General features: G+C 50.7%; 1 protein-coding gene across 1 annotated transcript in view; it reads left to right on the plus strand.

Annotated features, from left to right (window-relative positions):
- Window positions 1-16,875, plus strand: part of sema3d (sema domain, immunoglobulin domain (Ig), short basic domain, secreted, (semaphorin) 3D) — a 372,874-nt gene that overhangs the window by 292,169 nt on the left and 63,830 nt on the right. The window contains exon 13 of the mRNA XM_038811982.1: window positions 14,758-14,980. Within this exon, the coding sequence (XP_038667910.1) occupies window positions 14,758-14,980 (223 nt within the window). The remainder of the gene's footprint in view (window positions 1-14,757; window positions 14,981-16,875) is intronic.

A 16,875-nucleotide genomic window follows, 5' to 3' on the forward strand; every position in this document is an offset into this window, starting at 1 on the left:
ACTTGTCTGAAAAATACCTGGGAGTGCTTCCCAATTTCAGGAACACCACGGCAGTGGCTGGGAACAGCATCCTTAGATGGACCTTCCAGGTGGTCCTGGTGAGAGACCACCCTCCAGCCTCAGAATGTTCCAGAAGATTATCTTTCTCAGGAGGGAACTCTTCCATCCTCAGAGTGCTCCCAGGTATCCATCTTCATTTTCAGGCAATGCATCTTCGTTCTGCCTTCACTAGTGGGTCGGTGATGCTGGACGCTTTTTCAATGTGGTACCGGACACAACGGCGGACTACAAGCCGTCAGGTCGGCCCCACCATTGAATACGCCGTGAGTCACCGGGGTGCATCATTAATGTATCATTAATGAGGCCGGGCCTGGACTATTTGAATTGTTTTCCCATTAGCGCTGCAGAGGGAAAGACTCCGTGCGGGATTCTCCGACCCCCCGCCGGGTCGGAGAATCGCCGAGGGAGGGCGTGAATTCCGCCCCGCTGCTCTGACGCCGTTTGCTGAATTCTCCAGCGCTAGTTTTATGACGGGGGCGGGGATCGCGCTGCGCCGGTCGGGGGCCGTAGGCAGTGCCCCCCCCCCCCCCGCTGATTCTCCGATCCCAGATGGGCCGAGCGGCCGCCCGTTTTCAGCCACTCCCGCCGGCGTGGATTAGATCAGGTCCACACCGGCGAACCTGGCTCTGAGGGCAGCCTGCGGAGTCCTCAGGGTGGGGGGTGGGGGAGGGGGGTCGTGGAGGGATCCAGCCCCGGGGGAGGGTGGGGGGGCCACCACGATGGCCTGGCCCGCGATCGGGGCCCACCGATCTGCAGGCGGGCATGTGCCGTGGGGGCACTCTTTCCCTCCACACCGGCCTGTGTAAACCTCCACCATGGCCGGCGCGGAGAAGAATCTCCCTGCCTATGTGCAGGCATCACGCCAGCGGTTCTGGGACGCTGGTTGGCACGGCGCCAATCACTCCAGCGCCGGCCTAGCCCCCGAAGGTGCAGAGGATTCACGCCAGAGTGGTCCACGCCACTGTTTGTCGCCAGTACGGCCCACCCCGCCGGGTACCGGAGAATCCGGCCTCCATGTTGATGCCCCGCCATAGCGTTTCGTCTGAAATTGGGGAGTTCTGTCCAGGCTTGCTTTTGGTGTTTTCTCGGTAGCTCTTTCCATAGAATGTTTACAGCCGTGTCCGTGTTAACTCACTTCAAGAGCATGTCAGCTAATCCCACTTCTCCCTATATCTTTGCAAATTCCTCCTCTTCAGGTGTTTAGCCTATTCCGTTTTGAAAGCTACAACTGAATCTGTCTCCACCTGACTGTCAGGCAGTTCACTGCTGTTCCTAACCACTTAACCACTTGCTGCTAAAAAGAATTTTCCTCATGTAGAACGTCTTCTTTTTCCAATCAACCTGAATCGGTGTGTTCTGATTTTCAATTTTTTCGCCAATTTGAACAGTTTCTACCTCTCTGGGCTGTAAAAGATTTAATTTCCCTTCAACCTTCTCTTCTCTAAGGAGAATAACAGCAACATCATCATTCTTCCTTATAACTGAAGCCCGTCATACCTGAACCATCCTGTTAAACCTTCCTGCACCAACTCCACAACCTTCACATCCTTCATAAAATATAGCGCCGAGATTTGTCACAATACTCCAGTTGAAGCTAAACAAGTGTTCTCTAAAAGTTCTTTATAACTTTCTTGCTTTTGTATTCTGTGGCTCAGTCAGTAATATGCAGGATGACATAAATGTTTAAAACGCTATCACAAACTACCTTGTCACCGTCAACAATTTGCACGAGTGTGCCCCAGGTCTCTCTATTCCGACATTACCTTTAGGAATGTTTTTTATTTGTTCTTGGGATATGTGTCTCTCTGGAAAAGCCAGGATTTATTGTCCATCCTTAGTTGTTTTGAGGAGTTGCTGGTGAGCTTTGTTCCTGAGCCACTGAAGTCCATCTGGTGCAGGTAGACCCACAGTGATGGTGGGGAGGGAGTGACAGGATTTCGATCCTGTGATGGTGAAGAAACAATGATCTAATTCCTGGCCACTGTGAGCTGGAGGGGAGCTTACAGGCAGTGGTCTTCCATTGTGTCTGATGCCTTTAGGTGGCAGAGGTCGTGGCCCTGGGGGAAGGTGATGTCAAAGCGGGCTTGGTAAGTTGCAGCAGTGAATCTTCTGGATGCCACTGTGCACTGAGGGTGGAGCGGGTGAGTGATAAGCTGCTGGTCAAGTGCTTTGGTTTGTGCTGGATGGTGTCGAGCTTCTTGAGTGTTGTTGGGTCTGCAGTTCTGCAGGAAAATGGAGTATTCCATCACTTTGCTAACTTGTGCCTTGTAAAAGAATCATAGAATCTACAGTGCAGAAGGAAGGAGGCCATTCAGCCCATTGAGTCTGTCTGTCCCTTGAAAAGAACAGCCTACCCAAGCCCACACCTCCACCCTCCCCGGAACCCAATAACCCCACTCAACATTTCTGAACACTAAGGGCAATACACCTCAAGTGGTGAGGTTTGGGAGTTACTGGCCACAGAGTGTGTTCATGTTGCCACTGTATTTATATGGCTGGGCCATAGTTATAGATTCATAGGGCACGATCCAACGGCCCCATTGCACCCATTATGGATCCGAGCGCAAAGAGTAAATTGCGCGCAAGCCCGAAATCAGGCTCCGTACCGGGCGCGAAACCTCACCTGTGTCACCTGACTCACCTTACGCTTACCTTATGGCTCATTTAAATACCGGCACGCCGGATTCACCCGGTACCCCGGACTCACCAGCCGTGCTTGGGAAACCTGCCAGGGCGGCATGGTGGCACAGTGGTTAGTACTGCTGCCTCACAGCTCCAGGGTTCCAGGTTCGATTCCCGGCTGGGTCACTGTCTGTGTGGAGTCTGCACGTCCTCCCCGTCTCTGCATGGGTTTCCTCCGGGTGCTCTGGTTTCCTCCCACAGTCCAAAGATGTGCGGGTTAGGTGGATTGGTCATGCTAAACTGCCCCTTATTGTCCAAAAAGTTAGGAGGGTTACTGGTTTCGGGGATAGGGTGGAGGTGAGGGCTCGAGTGGGCTGCTCTTTCCAAGAGTCGGTGCAGACTTGATGGGCTGAATGGTCTCCTGCTCTGTAAATTCTATGATACTGGTCTACAAAACGTGGGCCAATCATAGCAGCACCTGGCCTGCGGGGCGGGGGGGGGGGGGGGGGGGGGGGGGGGTTGGCTGGCACTGTCTGGGTGTCCGGGTGGCACCTCCAGGGTCCCAGGCTGATAGTGTCAGGTACCCAGGCTGGCACAGCCAGGGCTCGTGCTCGGGGGGCCTTGCCAGGTAGCGAGAGTGTAAGGGGGGGCCAGAGGTCCCTCCCAGCGTGAAGAGCGGGACAATCTCACCCGTTGTGAGGGTTCCTGCCTCTTCCACCCGTTCAGACAGCAAATTCCAGATTCACACCATTCCCTGGGAGAAAAGGTTTTCCTCAAATCTCCTCTGAATCACCTCCTGCTTACCTTAAATCTACGCCCCCTGGTTATTGAACCATCAACTAAGGAAAACAGCCCCTGTCTATCCAATCTCTCTTCATAGCTGAAACGCTCAGGCAACATCCTGTGAATCTCCTCTGCACCCTCTCTCGTGCAACCATATCCTTCCTATAGAGTGACGCCGACAGAGAACTGCACACAGTACTCTAGCTATGGCCTAATGAGCGTTTTATACAGCTCCATTATCACCTTCTTGCTCTTATATTCTATGCCTCGGCTAATAAAGGCAAGTAACCCATCTGCTTCTTCTGCCTCCAGTTTACTTTCTGGTCAGTTCTAACCCAGGATGTTGATGATGTGAGATTTAGCGAAGACAATGCCAGTAAATATCAAGAAGGGGAGGTAGTTATATTCCTTCTTGTTGAAATGGTCGTTGACTACATTTGTATGGCATAAATGTCACTCGCCACTTACTTGTATGTTTTGCTAAATGTGGACATGGACTACTTCAGTATAAGTTCAAAATATTACTAAACACTCTAAGCATGAGTGAACATCCCTCCATCTGGCCTTATAGTGGAGGAAAGATGAAAGAGCTGAAGATGGGTGGGCTTAGGACAATAACTGAAATCCTTTCGATAAGATTGCTTCTCTCTGTTTTTCCTATTTAAATATCATCAGCCTCATGTCCATCCAATCCATCAGTCTGCCTACGCCCTCTTGCAGCGCTTCCTATTATGTTTGGCAGGTACTTCAGCCAAAATAATTCACACTTGTAATAACATTCTTTTCATCTCAGTCAGCAGAGCCTTTAGGAGCAGACAGAAAAGGAGGAAATTGACTTATTGTTTTATTTGGGCCAGGAGAGTGATACCATTGTGGAAACACCATCACGGCCGGGAGTGCAGTGGTTAGAGGACAAGGTTGATCTCTAGGCAGCACGGTAGCACAGTGGTTAGCACAGTTGCTTCACAGCTCCAGGGTCCCAGGTTCGATTCCCGTCTTGGGTCACTGTCTGTGTGGAGTCTGCACGTTCTCCCCGTGTCTGCGTAGGTTTCCTCCGGGTGCTCCGGTTTCCTCCCACAGCCCAAAGATGTGCAGGCTAGGTGGATTGGCCATGATAAATTGTCCTTAGTGTCCAAAAAAGGTTAAGTGGGGTTACTGGGTTACAGGGATAGGGTAGATACGTGGGTTTGAGTAGAGTGCTCTTTGGAAGGGCTGGTGCAGACTCGATGGGCCAAATGGCCTCCTTCTGCACTAAATTCTATGATTCTACCTACTCTAAACAACTTAAGACACCTGCACAGTTCTGGTGACAAACATTCTTCATCACTTTACAGAAGGAAAGATAAATGAGGAATCAATGCCTTTGGGAGTGTTAGCAAACGTGAGTGAAAGATGGAAAGAGGAAGGTGGCAGAAAGAAAGAGGATTAGTGAATGGAACGGAGGTGGGTGTGGCTTCCAGTGGTGGTGTGAAGGAGCAGAAACATACCAGAAGTTCATGTTACATCAAATAATCACTTGGAAGTACAGAAGCTGTTGTGAAACACAACCAATTTATTATTTAACATATATAAAACCAATATATTTGTTCGATAATCAAATATCGCTGTAAATAAAATAATGGGTGGTATTTGCCAACAGCTACCATACTTCAAAGTTGTTCTCCCGACAAGAAAGATTTTTAAATGTTTCTGAGACAATTTCCACCTGAATATTTCTTGAGTCTATATAACTGAGTATCTGTACATGCTCACACATTGGTATATGTCTGTATAGGTGGAACAATGGAGGTTTGTCACTGAAATCAATAGCAACCCACAGGTAAGATGTGGTGATATGTGAAGAATTGCAGCTGTAGAATGTTATTTTCCTGCATTCTGACATTAGATTCAGGGAAAATTAGGAGTTGTGGCCATTGGATTAGGTTTTTTACATGCCGGGGGTAACATTGATGGAGACAGGCTATACGTACAGACAATGAGCACACAGTCTGCAGGATTTAACTCCAGCCAGAGTGTGACAGGCCATGACCACATCATATGGACCTTATCACAGACTGGCACTGGTCCAGTTTCCTTCTTTCACTTGATATATGATGGTGCCAAATTTCCTTCCCTTGAGCAGTTTTATATTTACCATATCAGTTCCGAACTGACAGCTGCATTCTGCTGTGGGTTCAAAGGATTTGATGTTTCAAGGTAACATAGACCGATATTATTATAGTTTTGGAAGGAAACACAATTCCGTCCCAGTTTAGCATCTTTTTTTTTTTTTTTTTTTTTTATAAATTTAGAGTACCCAATTCATTTTTTCCAATTAAGGGGCAATTTAATGTGGCCAATCCACCTACCCTGCACATCTTTGGGTTATGGGGGTGAAACCCACGCAGACATGGGGAGAATGTGCAAACTCCTCACAGACAGTGACCCAGGGCCGGGATTCGAACCCGGGTCCTCAGCGCCGTAGGCAGCAATGCTAACCACTGTGCCACCATGCCGCCCATCAGTTTAGCATCTTGCAGGTATTTTAATAATGACTGTGAAAGGAGCGTGCTCACTGCCAGCTTAGCATCAGTAAGAAATGGTTGTGAATGTAACTCTGTTTGATATTTTGGGCACATAAACCTTCCTGATATGAATCACCATGTTTATAGTGTTCCTTTTGTGTGCTCTCTAAATATTTACCTATTGTTTTTTGAGAGGGGGGCTTTTGATAAGGCACAGAGGTCCACCCTGGTTGGGATAACTGAATCCCTACTCACACATGGTCCTGACAGTATTAAACGGGGTAATGATTAGAATCTATACTGAAGTTATTGCACTGCAACTTAAACTCAAATTAACCTTAAGCTTTCCATTGGAACCCAGCGATTTTCCTCAGGATTGTACCTCACTGCTTTTTGAATGAATCTGGAGTTGTTGCTGTAATCTTAATAAAAGCAAGGTAATGAACTGAATTGGATTGGAGTTATGTTTTGTCACATGTACCGAGGTACAATGGAAAGTATTCAAGAGGTGTAGACAGAGTCGATGGATGGGAGGCGATTTCGTGTGATGGACTGGGCTGTGTTCATGACTTTCTGAAGTTTCTTACGGTCCTGTGCCGAGCAGTTGCCATACCAATCTGTGATGCAGCCAGATAGGATGCTTTGTATGTAAAAGTTGGTAAGAGTCAATGTGGGCATGCCGAATTTCCTTAGTTTCCTGAGGAACTATAGGCACTGTTGTGCTTTCTTGGTCGTAGCGTCGATATGGGTGAACCAGGACAGATTTTTGGTGATTGTCAAACCTAGGAATTTGAATCTGCCAACTATCTCCACCTCAGTTGCCTCAGACCAGCACTGCACAGCCTTCTTAACTCGATTCTCCCGCTTAAGTTTCTGCTTGAGTGCTGGGAGAAGGAGCACAGTCTTATGGTCCGATTCGCTGAAGTGCGGTCAGGGGATGGATCAGTAGGCGCCCATGATTTTTGTGTAGCAGTGGTCGAGAGCTTCCCCTGGTGGGACAAGAGATGAATTGGTGGAATTTTGGCAGTACACTCTTGAGGTTGGCCTGGTTGAATGTCCCGGCCACGATGAACAAGGCCTCCGGGTGTTCTGTTTCATTGTTATTTATAACTGTGAGCGCCTTCTTCAATGGCAGAGGTGAACTCACGTGGAAGGTAGTACAGGCGACACTACACAGTCAGGATTCCAGGTCCCAGGGTCACAACGTCCGAGCACCAGGAGGAGTTGATGAGGAGGCAAACCCCTCCAAACTTTGCTTTGCCTGATGACCCCGTGCGGTCTGTCTGCTGTATTCACACAAGACATTAATTACCCAGGGCTGTTTCACTTTTGGATGGACAAGTTTGAGGGGACAAAATCAGGAAAATCTGGAGGATCCAGAGTACTGAGTGAAACTAAATACTGGATAAGCTTTCAGTTCTTTTTTGATTCCTGGTTGAGTCTCCTCATAATGTCATCATTCCACTGGCACTCAGGTGGAAATACTGGGTGATCCCAGAATCGAGGCTGATCAAGTTTAATTGCTGGAGGCAGGAAAAGGGACAGAAGTCATTATACTTGGAAAATAAGTCAGTAAATGTCCTCTTGCTGCGGAGAATTTAGCGTTTGAGAAATGGAAAAAGCATGGACCTATAGCTGGGTGTGTCGCTGATATTCTGGAGGATACTGAAACACTTTATACTGAAAACTTGTAAGTAAACTCGAATTCTATTTCAGCAAATTAAGAATTTGATTGTTTTTCATCCTCGTTGGTGCAATATGAAGAGCTTGCAGCTCCTCAATTAATAAAGTAGCAATTATGTCATGTTGAACTATAAACTTGCCTCTGATGGGAAAAGCCCAGATGCAGACTCACCTGCAGATAGAATTGGCACCAATCCAATCAGAAACACCACACATTCCCTGAGAGGCAGGATCACTGATTACCTCCCATGGGAAATTGTGTTCACAGCGGAGGTAAATATTGCTGAATTTCGCCCTTTAGATTGGTGTCCCGCTGAAAGATCCAGCCACGGTATTCAATGGCTGCTCTGAATGTGGTCTCAACTCCACATTCCATCTCCACCAATAGACTTTCACCCCCTTGTTAGTTAAGAATCTATTGACCTCTATCTCAAAAATATTCAGTGACCCTGCCTCCACTGCTCTCTGTGGAAGCGAGGTCCAAAGATTTACCAGCCTCTGAGGGAAAAATATTTTCTCAAATAGGAAACCCCTTATTTTTAATTTGCTTCCCTGAGTTTTGGGGCGTGATTCTCCCCTACCCGGTGGGGCGGGGGGGGTCCCGGCGTAGCGGAGTGGCAACAACCACTCCGGCGTCAGGCCTCCCCAAAGGTGTGGAATTCTCCGCACCTTTAGGGGTCAAGCCCTCACATTGAGGGGCTATGCCCGCGCCGGAGTGGCTCCCGCTCTGCCGATGGTGCCAAAACCGGCGCTAGCGGCCTTTGATGCCCAGCGCCGGGGCTGGCCGAAAGGCCTTCGCCGGTTCGCGCATGCACCGGTGCGTCAGCTGCTGCTGACGTCACCAACGCCGCATGCGCGCTGGGGGATTCTCTTCCGCCTCCGCCATGGTGGAGGCCATGGCGGCGGCGGAAGAAAAAGTGTACCCCCATGGCACTGGCCCGCCCGCCGATCGGTGGGCCCTGAACGCGGGCCAGGCCACCGTGGGGGCACCCACCTGTGTCCGATCACCCCGCGCCCCCCCCAGGACCCCGGGGGCCCGCTCGCGCCGCCGATCCCGCCGCCACCAGAGGTGGTTCAAACCATGGCGGCGGGAGAGGCCTCCCAGCGGCGGGACTTCGGCCAATCGCGGGCCGGTGAATCGCCGCGGGGGCTCGCCAATTGGCGCAGCGTGATTTCCGCTCCCGCCGATTCCTGTGTGGCGGAAAATTCCGGCCATGGCAGGGGCGGGATTTTCGCCGGTCCCGGGCGATTCTCTGACCCTGCGGGGGGAATTTTGCCCCTGGTCTTTCCCACAAGGAGAAACCTCCTTGCAGCATCTACCCTGTCAAATCCCCTCAGGATCGTCTATGTTACAATTTTCTAAACTCCAAAGGATACAGGCTCAGCCCGTCCAACTTTTCCTCATGAGCTGAGCCCCCCCCTCCCCGCCTTCCACATCACCCCCATCCCAGGTCCCAGTCAGGTTGGACTGCCGCTGACACAATTATATCCTTTCTTAAGTAAAGAGGCCGGAGTTGTATACAGAACGCCTCACCGATGCCCTTCTACAACTGCAGCAAGAGAAATTAAAACAACAAAATTCCAAACCATGCAAAGCAAAAATAAACACACCGGGGTGCTGGGGGGAGGAGTGGGGGGGGCATCTTGGCCACATAATTGTGTCCTTTATCGTAGATGTAGGGAGATTTTGTTTTTAAAAAAAGTAATCTGTTTGAGCACTAGAGGGAGTGACAGCACTGGTCTATTTTTTACAGCTTTTGGAAATATTGATTATCCTGTGGGCGAGATTTATTTATGAAAGAACTTTGTAAAAGGAGAAAAGATTCCCCGTTCCCTCCCCAATCCTGTTGCTAGTTTATGCAGCTTGTAACTGAACTCTGTTATTGAATGAGAAACTCATTTTGTTTGGGAAATGCCGCAGGTTCGATTTCTAGATCAGAATCATCTTGTGAAAGTCTTTCAGTTTTACGGGGCTGTGAAGGGTTACGCTAGTTAGTCCCTCACTGTACTGAGGGTGGTGAAGGGGTTACACTAGTTAGTCCCTCACTGTACTGAGGGTTGTGAAGGGGTTACACTAGTTAGTCCCTCACTGTACTGGGAGTTGTGAAGGGGTAGCGCCAGTTAGTCCCTCACTGGACTGAGGGTGGTGCAGGGGTTACACTAGTTAGTCCCTCACTGTACTGAGGGTTAGAACATAGAACAGTACAGCACAGAACAGGCCCTTCGGCCCTCAATGTTGTGCCGAGCCATGATCACCCTACTCAAACCCACGTATCCACCCTATACCCGTAACCCAACAACCCCCCCTAACCTTACTTTTATTAGGACACTACGGGCAATTTAGCATGTCCAATCCACCTAACCCGCACATCTTTGGACTGTGGGAGGAAACCGGAGCACCCGGAGGAAACCCACGCACACAGGGGGAGGACGTGCAGACTCCACACAGACAGTGACCCAGCCGGGAATCGAACCTGGGACCCTGGAGCTGTGAAGCATTTATGCTAACCACTATGCTACCCTGCTGCCCCATTGTGAAGGGGTAGCGCTAGTTAGTCCCTCACTGTACTGAGGGTTGTGAAGGGGTTACACTAGTTAGTCCCTCACTGTACTGGGAGTTGTGAAGGGGTAATGCTAGTTAGTCCCTCACTGTACTGAGGGTGGTGAAGGGGTTACACTAGTTAGTCCCTCACTATACTGAGGGTTGTTAAGGGTTCCGCTAGTTAGTCCCTCACTGTACTGGGAGTTGTGAAGGGGTAACGCTAGTTAGTCCCTCACTGTACTGAGGGTTGTGAAGGGTTACGCTAGTTAGTCCCTCACTGTACTGAGGGTTGTGAAGGGTTACGCTAGTTAGTCCCTCACTGTACTGAGAGTTGTGAAGGGTTACGCTAGTTAGTCCCTCACTGTACTGAGGGTTGTGAAGGGTTACGCTAGTTAGTCCCTCACTGTACTGAGGGTTGTGAAGGGTTACGCTAGTTAGTCCCTCACTCACTGAGGGTTGTGAAGGGGTAACGCTAGTTAGTCCCTCACTGTACTGAGGGTTGTGAAGGGGTAATGCTAGTTAGTCCCTCACTATACTGAGGGTTGTGAAGGGGTTACGCTAGTTAGTCCCTCACTGTACTGAGGGTTGTGCTGGGGTAACGCTAGTTAGTCCCTCACTGTACTGAGGGTTGTGAAGGGTTACGCTAGTTAGTCCCTCACTGTACTGAGGGTTGTGAAGGGGTTATGCTAGTTAGTCCCTCACTGGACTGAGGGTGGTGAAGGGGTTACACTAGTTAGTCCCTCACTGTACTGAGGGTTGTGAAGGGTTACGCTAGTTAGTCCCTCACTGTACTGAGGGTTGTGAAGGGGTTACACTAGTTAGTCCCTCACTGTACTGAGGGTTGTGAAGGGGTAGCGCTAGTTAGTCCCTCACTGTACTGGGAGTTGTGAAGGGGTAGCGCCAGTTAGTCCCTCACTGTACTGAGGGTGGTGAAGGGGTTACACTAGTTAGTCCCTCACTGTACTGAGGGTTGTGAAGGGGTTACACTAGTTAGTCCCTCACTGTACTGGGAGTTGTGAAGGGGTAGCGCCAGTTAGTCCCTCACTGGACTGAGGGTGGTGAAGGGGTTACACTAGTTAGTCCCTCACTGTACTGAGGGTTGTGAAGGGGTAGCGCTAGTTAGTCCCTCACTGTACTGAGGGTTGTGAAGGGGTTACACTAGTTAGTCCCTCACTGTACTGGGAGTTGTGAAGGGGTAGCGCCAGTTAGTCCCTCACTGTACTGAGGGTGGTGAAGGGGTTACACTAGTTAGTCCCTCACTATACTGAGGGTTGTTAAGGGTTCCGCTAGTTAGTCCCTCACTGTACTGGGAGTTGTGAAGGGGTAACGCTAGTTAGTCCCTCACTGTACTGAGGGTTGTGAAGGGTTACGCTAGTTAGTCCCTCACTGTACTGAGGGTTGTGAAGGGTTACGCTAGTTAGTCCCTCACTGTACTGAGAGTTGTGAAGGGTTACGCTAGTTAGTCCCTCACTGTACTGAGGGTTGTGAAGGGTTACGCTAGTTAGTCCCTCACTCACTGAGAGTTGTGAAGGGTTACGCTAGTTAGTCCCTCACTATACTGAGGGTTGTGAAGGGGTAATGCTAGTTAGTCCCTCACTATACTGAGGGTTGTGAAGGGGTTACGCTAGTTAGTCCCTCACTGTACTGAGGGTTGTGCTGGGGTAATGCTCGTTAGTCCCTCACTGTACTGAGGGTTGTGAAGGGTTATGCTAGTTAGTCCCTCACTGTACTGAGGGTTGTGAAGAGGTAACGCTAGTTAGTCCCTCACTGTACTGAGGGTTGTGCTGGGGTAATGCTAGTTAGTCCCTCACTGTACTGAGGGTTGTGAAGGGTTATGCTAGTTAGTCCCTCACTGCACTGAGGGTTGTGAAGGGGTTATGCTAGTTAGTCCCTCACTGTACTGAGGGTTGTGAAGGGTTATGCTAGTTAGTCCCTCACTGCACTGAGGGTTGTGAAGGGGTAATGCTAGTTAGTCCCTCACTATACTGAGGGTTGTGAAGGGGTAACGCTGGTTAGTCCCTCACTGTACTGAGGGTTGTGAAGGGGTAACGCTAGTTAGTCCCTCACTATACTGAGGGTTGTGCTGGGGTTATGCTAGTTAGTCCCTCACTGTACTGAGGGTTGTACCAGGCCAGGAGGTTACAGATTGGGGTCGAATAAAACTCTGCTGAGGTTGAGATCAATTAGTTTTGTTCCCCATCTTATTGGTTCACACTCTCCTAACACAGATCCAGTTTTCAGGAATTGCAGAGTCGGGTCAGTATTGATGTCGGTTCCGTCCAGTTCCAGCTTGATTTTACAAATCACATGATACTAATAGTGATGATAATCTAAGTTTCTGTTCCTTCATTGGAGTAGAATTATTACTAATAAAGGTGATTAATGTTCTGATTTACGCGTTGTTCACAAGTAGAGACATTGACAGTCGACTGCATTTGAAATTGGCTCTCTAAACTCACCCAGTTTGCTTCTCCTCCCTGCCGCTGACTGACTGTATAACTGAATGTGCTCCCGTCGACTGCTCTCCTTGGAACTATTGGGCGGCACGGTAGCACAGTGGTTAGCACTGTTGCTTCTCAGCACCAGGGATCCGGGTTCGATTTCCGGCTTGGGTCACTGTCTGTGCGGAGTCTGCACGTTCTCCCCGTGTCTGCGTGGGTTTCCTCCGGGTGCTCCGGTTTCCTCCCACAAGTCTCGAAAGATGTGCTGTTAGGTAATTTGGACATTCTGAATTCTCCCTCTGTGTACCTGAACAGGCGCCGGAATGTGGTGACTAGGGGCTTTTCACAGTAACTTCATCGCAGTGTTAATGTAAGCCTACTTGTGACAATAATAAAGATTATCATTATTGGATGTAAATTTAATAAAACCAAAGCTTTGATTCCCTGAAACAGCTGCCCAAAGAGTGAGATGCAATTCAGAATGTGAATAGTTTGCTGTGAAAGTGTTTTGCTGAGCAGCGATATATGTATTGCCGATGAGGATTTTACTTCGATTGACACCAGAGAAGTGTAATAAATAAGACAGACCAATTCTGCTCCCACTAATAAAGTTAAAACCCATTTTCAGAAATGTAAATTGGGCCGGATTCTCTGTCCTGCCAGCCCCGTTTTCCAGCGTGGGGCCCCCGGCAGTGGGATTCTCTGTTTCCGCAGCCGGCCACTGGGGTTTCCCATTGTGGGCCACCCCCACGCCATCGGGAAACCTGCGGGCGTGAGTGCGCTGCCAGCCAAGCGGAGGATCCCGCCGACAGAGAATCCCGCCGACAGAGAATCCCGGCGACAGAGAATCCTGCCGACGGAGAATCCCGGCGAAGGAGAATCCCGGCGACAGAGAATCCCACTGACGGAGAATCCCGGCGACGGAGAATCCCGCTGACGGAGAATCCCGCCGACGGAGAATCCCGCCAACGGAGAATCCCGCCGACGGAGAATCCCGGCGACGGAGAATCCCGGCGACAGAGAATCCCGGCGACAGAGAATCCCGGCTACAGAGAATCCCGGCGAAGGAGAATCCCGGCAACGGAGAATCCCGGCTACAGAGAATCCCGGCGAAGGAGAATCCCGGCGACGGAGAATCCCGCTGACGGAGAATCCCGCCGACGGAGAATCCCGCCGACGGAGAATCCCGCTGACAGAGAATCCCGCTGACAGAGAATCCCACTGACGGAGAATCCCACTGACGGAGAATCCCGGCGACGGAGAATCCCGGCGAAGGAGAATCCCGGCGATGGAGAATCCCGCTGACGGAGAATCCCGCCGACGGAGAATCCCGGCGAAGGAGAATCCCGGCGACGGAGAATCCCGCTGACAGAGAATCCTGCTGACAGAGAATCCCACTGACGGAGAATCCCACTGACGGAGAATCCCGGCGACGGAGAATCCCGCTGATGGAGAATCCCGCCGACGGAGAATCCCGGCGACGGAGAATCCCGCTGATGGAGAATCCTGGCGGTTGTTTCTTTAAAGGACTTTCCCTTAACAAACCATCCTGGAGTGTTTAACAGTGTGAGTGGGACGCATGCAGCAGTGACGATGGGAGGACATTGAAGCACAAAGAGATGGATTTTGAAGTGGTTGTAGAGGGGGATTAGGCCATAAATGTGAGATAGTCACTTTCTGTCTCATTCAGAAGAAGCCTTTCCCCAGAAAGTGGTGAAAATTTGGAAGTGGCTACCAGTTGGTGAATAGCAAAGATACCTTTCAGTAACAGCTGGATTGCGTCTTGAAAGAGAAAGGAATAGAAGGGTAGGCAAGGAGGGTGGGAAAACATTTGTGTGGAGCGGGCATGGAGCAGTTGGGCTTATTGACCTGTTTGTGATTTGTATTTCTATTTAATTGTGTGATTGGGAGGGGGTTATGGAGAGTTACAGCGAGTGCGGTAGAGTGTCTGCCCGATTTCAGCTGATGGAGCAAAGGGCTAAGGGAGCAGTATACAATTGTACTATTATACAATGATTAATAGCTGGCTCGTGCTGATCGCTCAGGGATGTTTTGCTTTGTTTAAAACATTTGTTGAAAATTTACATTTCATGTATATTTTTAATCTTTTCTCCCCACACAGTGTCCCAGTAAAACTTACGATCCTTTGATAAAGTCAACTAAGGATTTCCCGGATGAAGTGATCAGTTTCATACGGTATCACCCAGTAATGTACAAGGCTGTGTATCCAATGAGAGGAAGGCCGGTATTTACCAGGATCAATGTGGATTACCGACTGACACAGATTGCGGTGGACCACGTGATAGCAGAGGATGGACAGTATGACGTCATGTTTCTTGGGACAGGTAAGTGTCTACTGGCCGAGTGAAAACATCTTTCCCGGATTTGAATTAATTGTCCCCTAAATGCAAGAATACTGTCCCTATAAACGCTGTGGCATTCTCTTTTATCCATTCTTCTTCTTTGTTGAACAATCCTGTACAGAGATGTGGCTTTTTGGTTGTCTAATCATGTCCTGCCCCTTGCACCGTCCTCAATTCTCCCCCCCACCCTCCTTCCCACCTCCCCCCCCCCCCCCCCCCCCCCACCCTTCGCCAACAAATGTCCATATTCACATGTTGAAAATAAATTTAGACGGTATAAATTGACCACAACTCAGATCGGAGAATTTCTAACCTGCAGGGCCACATCTTCCTTTTGTCCAGCAGATGGTGCTGTTTCTCAATCTATCACTTGCTCTTCATTTTGTCTCTTTCCTTTCCTTCTTTGTTCATCGCAGACTGTTTCTCTCGCTTTCTTTTCACGGCTCAGCGAGTGAAAGTTTAACATCAGAAACATTGGGTGTGATTCAGCGATCCCGCTGCAGGTCTGGGTGGGATTCAGCGATCCCGCTGCAGGTCTGGGTGGGATTCAGCGACTCTGCTGCAGGTCTGGGTGAGATTCAGCGATCCCGCTGCAGGTCTGGGTGGGATTCAGCGATCCCGCTGCAGGTCTGGGTGGGATTCAGCGACTCTGCTGCAGGTCTGGGTGGGATTCAGCGATCCCGCTGCAGGTCTGGGTGAGATTCAGCGATCCCGCTGCAGGTCTGGGTGGGATTCAGCGATCCCGTTGCAGGTCTGGGTGGGATTCAGCGACTCTGCTGCAGGTCTGGGTGAGATTCAGCGATCCCGCTGCAGGTCTGGGTGGGATTCAGCGACTCTGCTGCAGGTCTGGGTGAGATTCAGCGATCCCGCTGCAGGTCTGGGTGGGATTCAGAGATCCCGCTGCAGGTCTGGGTGGGATTCAGCGACTCCGCTGCAGGTCTGGGTGGGATTCAGAGATCCCGCTGCAGGTCTGGGTGGGATTCAGCGATCCCGCTGCAGGTCTGGGTGAGATTCAGCGATCCCGCTGCAGGTCTGGGTGGGATTCAGCGATCCCGCTGCAGGTCTGGGTGAGATTCAGCGATCCCGCTGCAGGTCTGGGTGAGATTCAGCGATCCCGCTGCAGGTCTGGGTGGGATTCAGCGATCCCGCTGCAGGTCTGGGTGGGATTCAGCGATCCCGCTGCAGGTCTGGGTGGGATTCAGCGACTCCGCTGCAGGTCTGGGTGGGATTCAGCGACTCCGCTGCAGGTCTGGGTGAGATTCAGCGATCCCGCTGCAGGTCTGGGTGGGATTCAGCGATCCCGCTGCAGGTCTGGGTGGGATTCAGAGATCCCGCTGCAGGTCTGGGTGCTGCAGGTCTGGGTGGGATTCAGCGATCCCGCTGCAGGTCTGGGTGGGATTCAGCGACCCTGTTGCAGGTCTGGGTGGGATTCAGCGATCCCGCTGCAGGTCTGGGTGGGATTCAGCGATCCCGCTGCAGGTCTGGGTGGGATTCAGCGATCCCGCTGCAGGTCTGGGTGGGATTCAGCGATCCCGCTGCAGGTCTGGGTGAGATTCAGCGATCCCGCTGCAGGTCTGGGTGGGATTCAGCGATCCCGCTGCAGGTCTGGGTGGGATTCAGCGATCCACCTGCAGGTCTGGGTGGGATTCAGCGATCCCGTTGCAGGTCTGGGTGGGATTCAGCGATCCCGCTGCAGGTCTGGGTGGGATTCAGCGATCCCGCTGCAGGTCTGGGTGGGATTCAGCGATCCCGCTGCAGGTCTGGGTGGGATTCAGCGACTCCGCTGCAGGTCTGGGTGGGATTCAGCGATCCCGCTGCAGGTCTGGGTGGGATTCAGCGACCCTGTTGCAGGTCTGGGTGGGATTCAGCGATCCCGC

Source organism: Scyliorhinus canicula, chromosome 11 (genome assembly GCF_902713615.1).
Source record: "Scyliorhinus canicula chromosome 11, sScyCan1.1, whole genome shotgun sequence".
Taxonomy (NCBI): domain Eukaryota; kingdom Metazoa; phylum Chordata; class Chondrichthyes; order Carcharhiniformes; family Scyliorhinidae; genus Scyliorhinus; species Scyliorhinus canicula.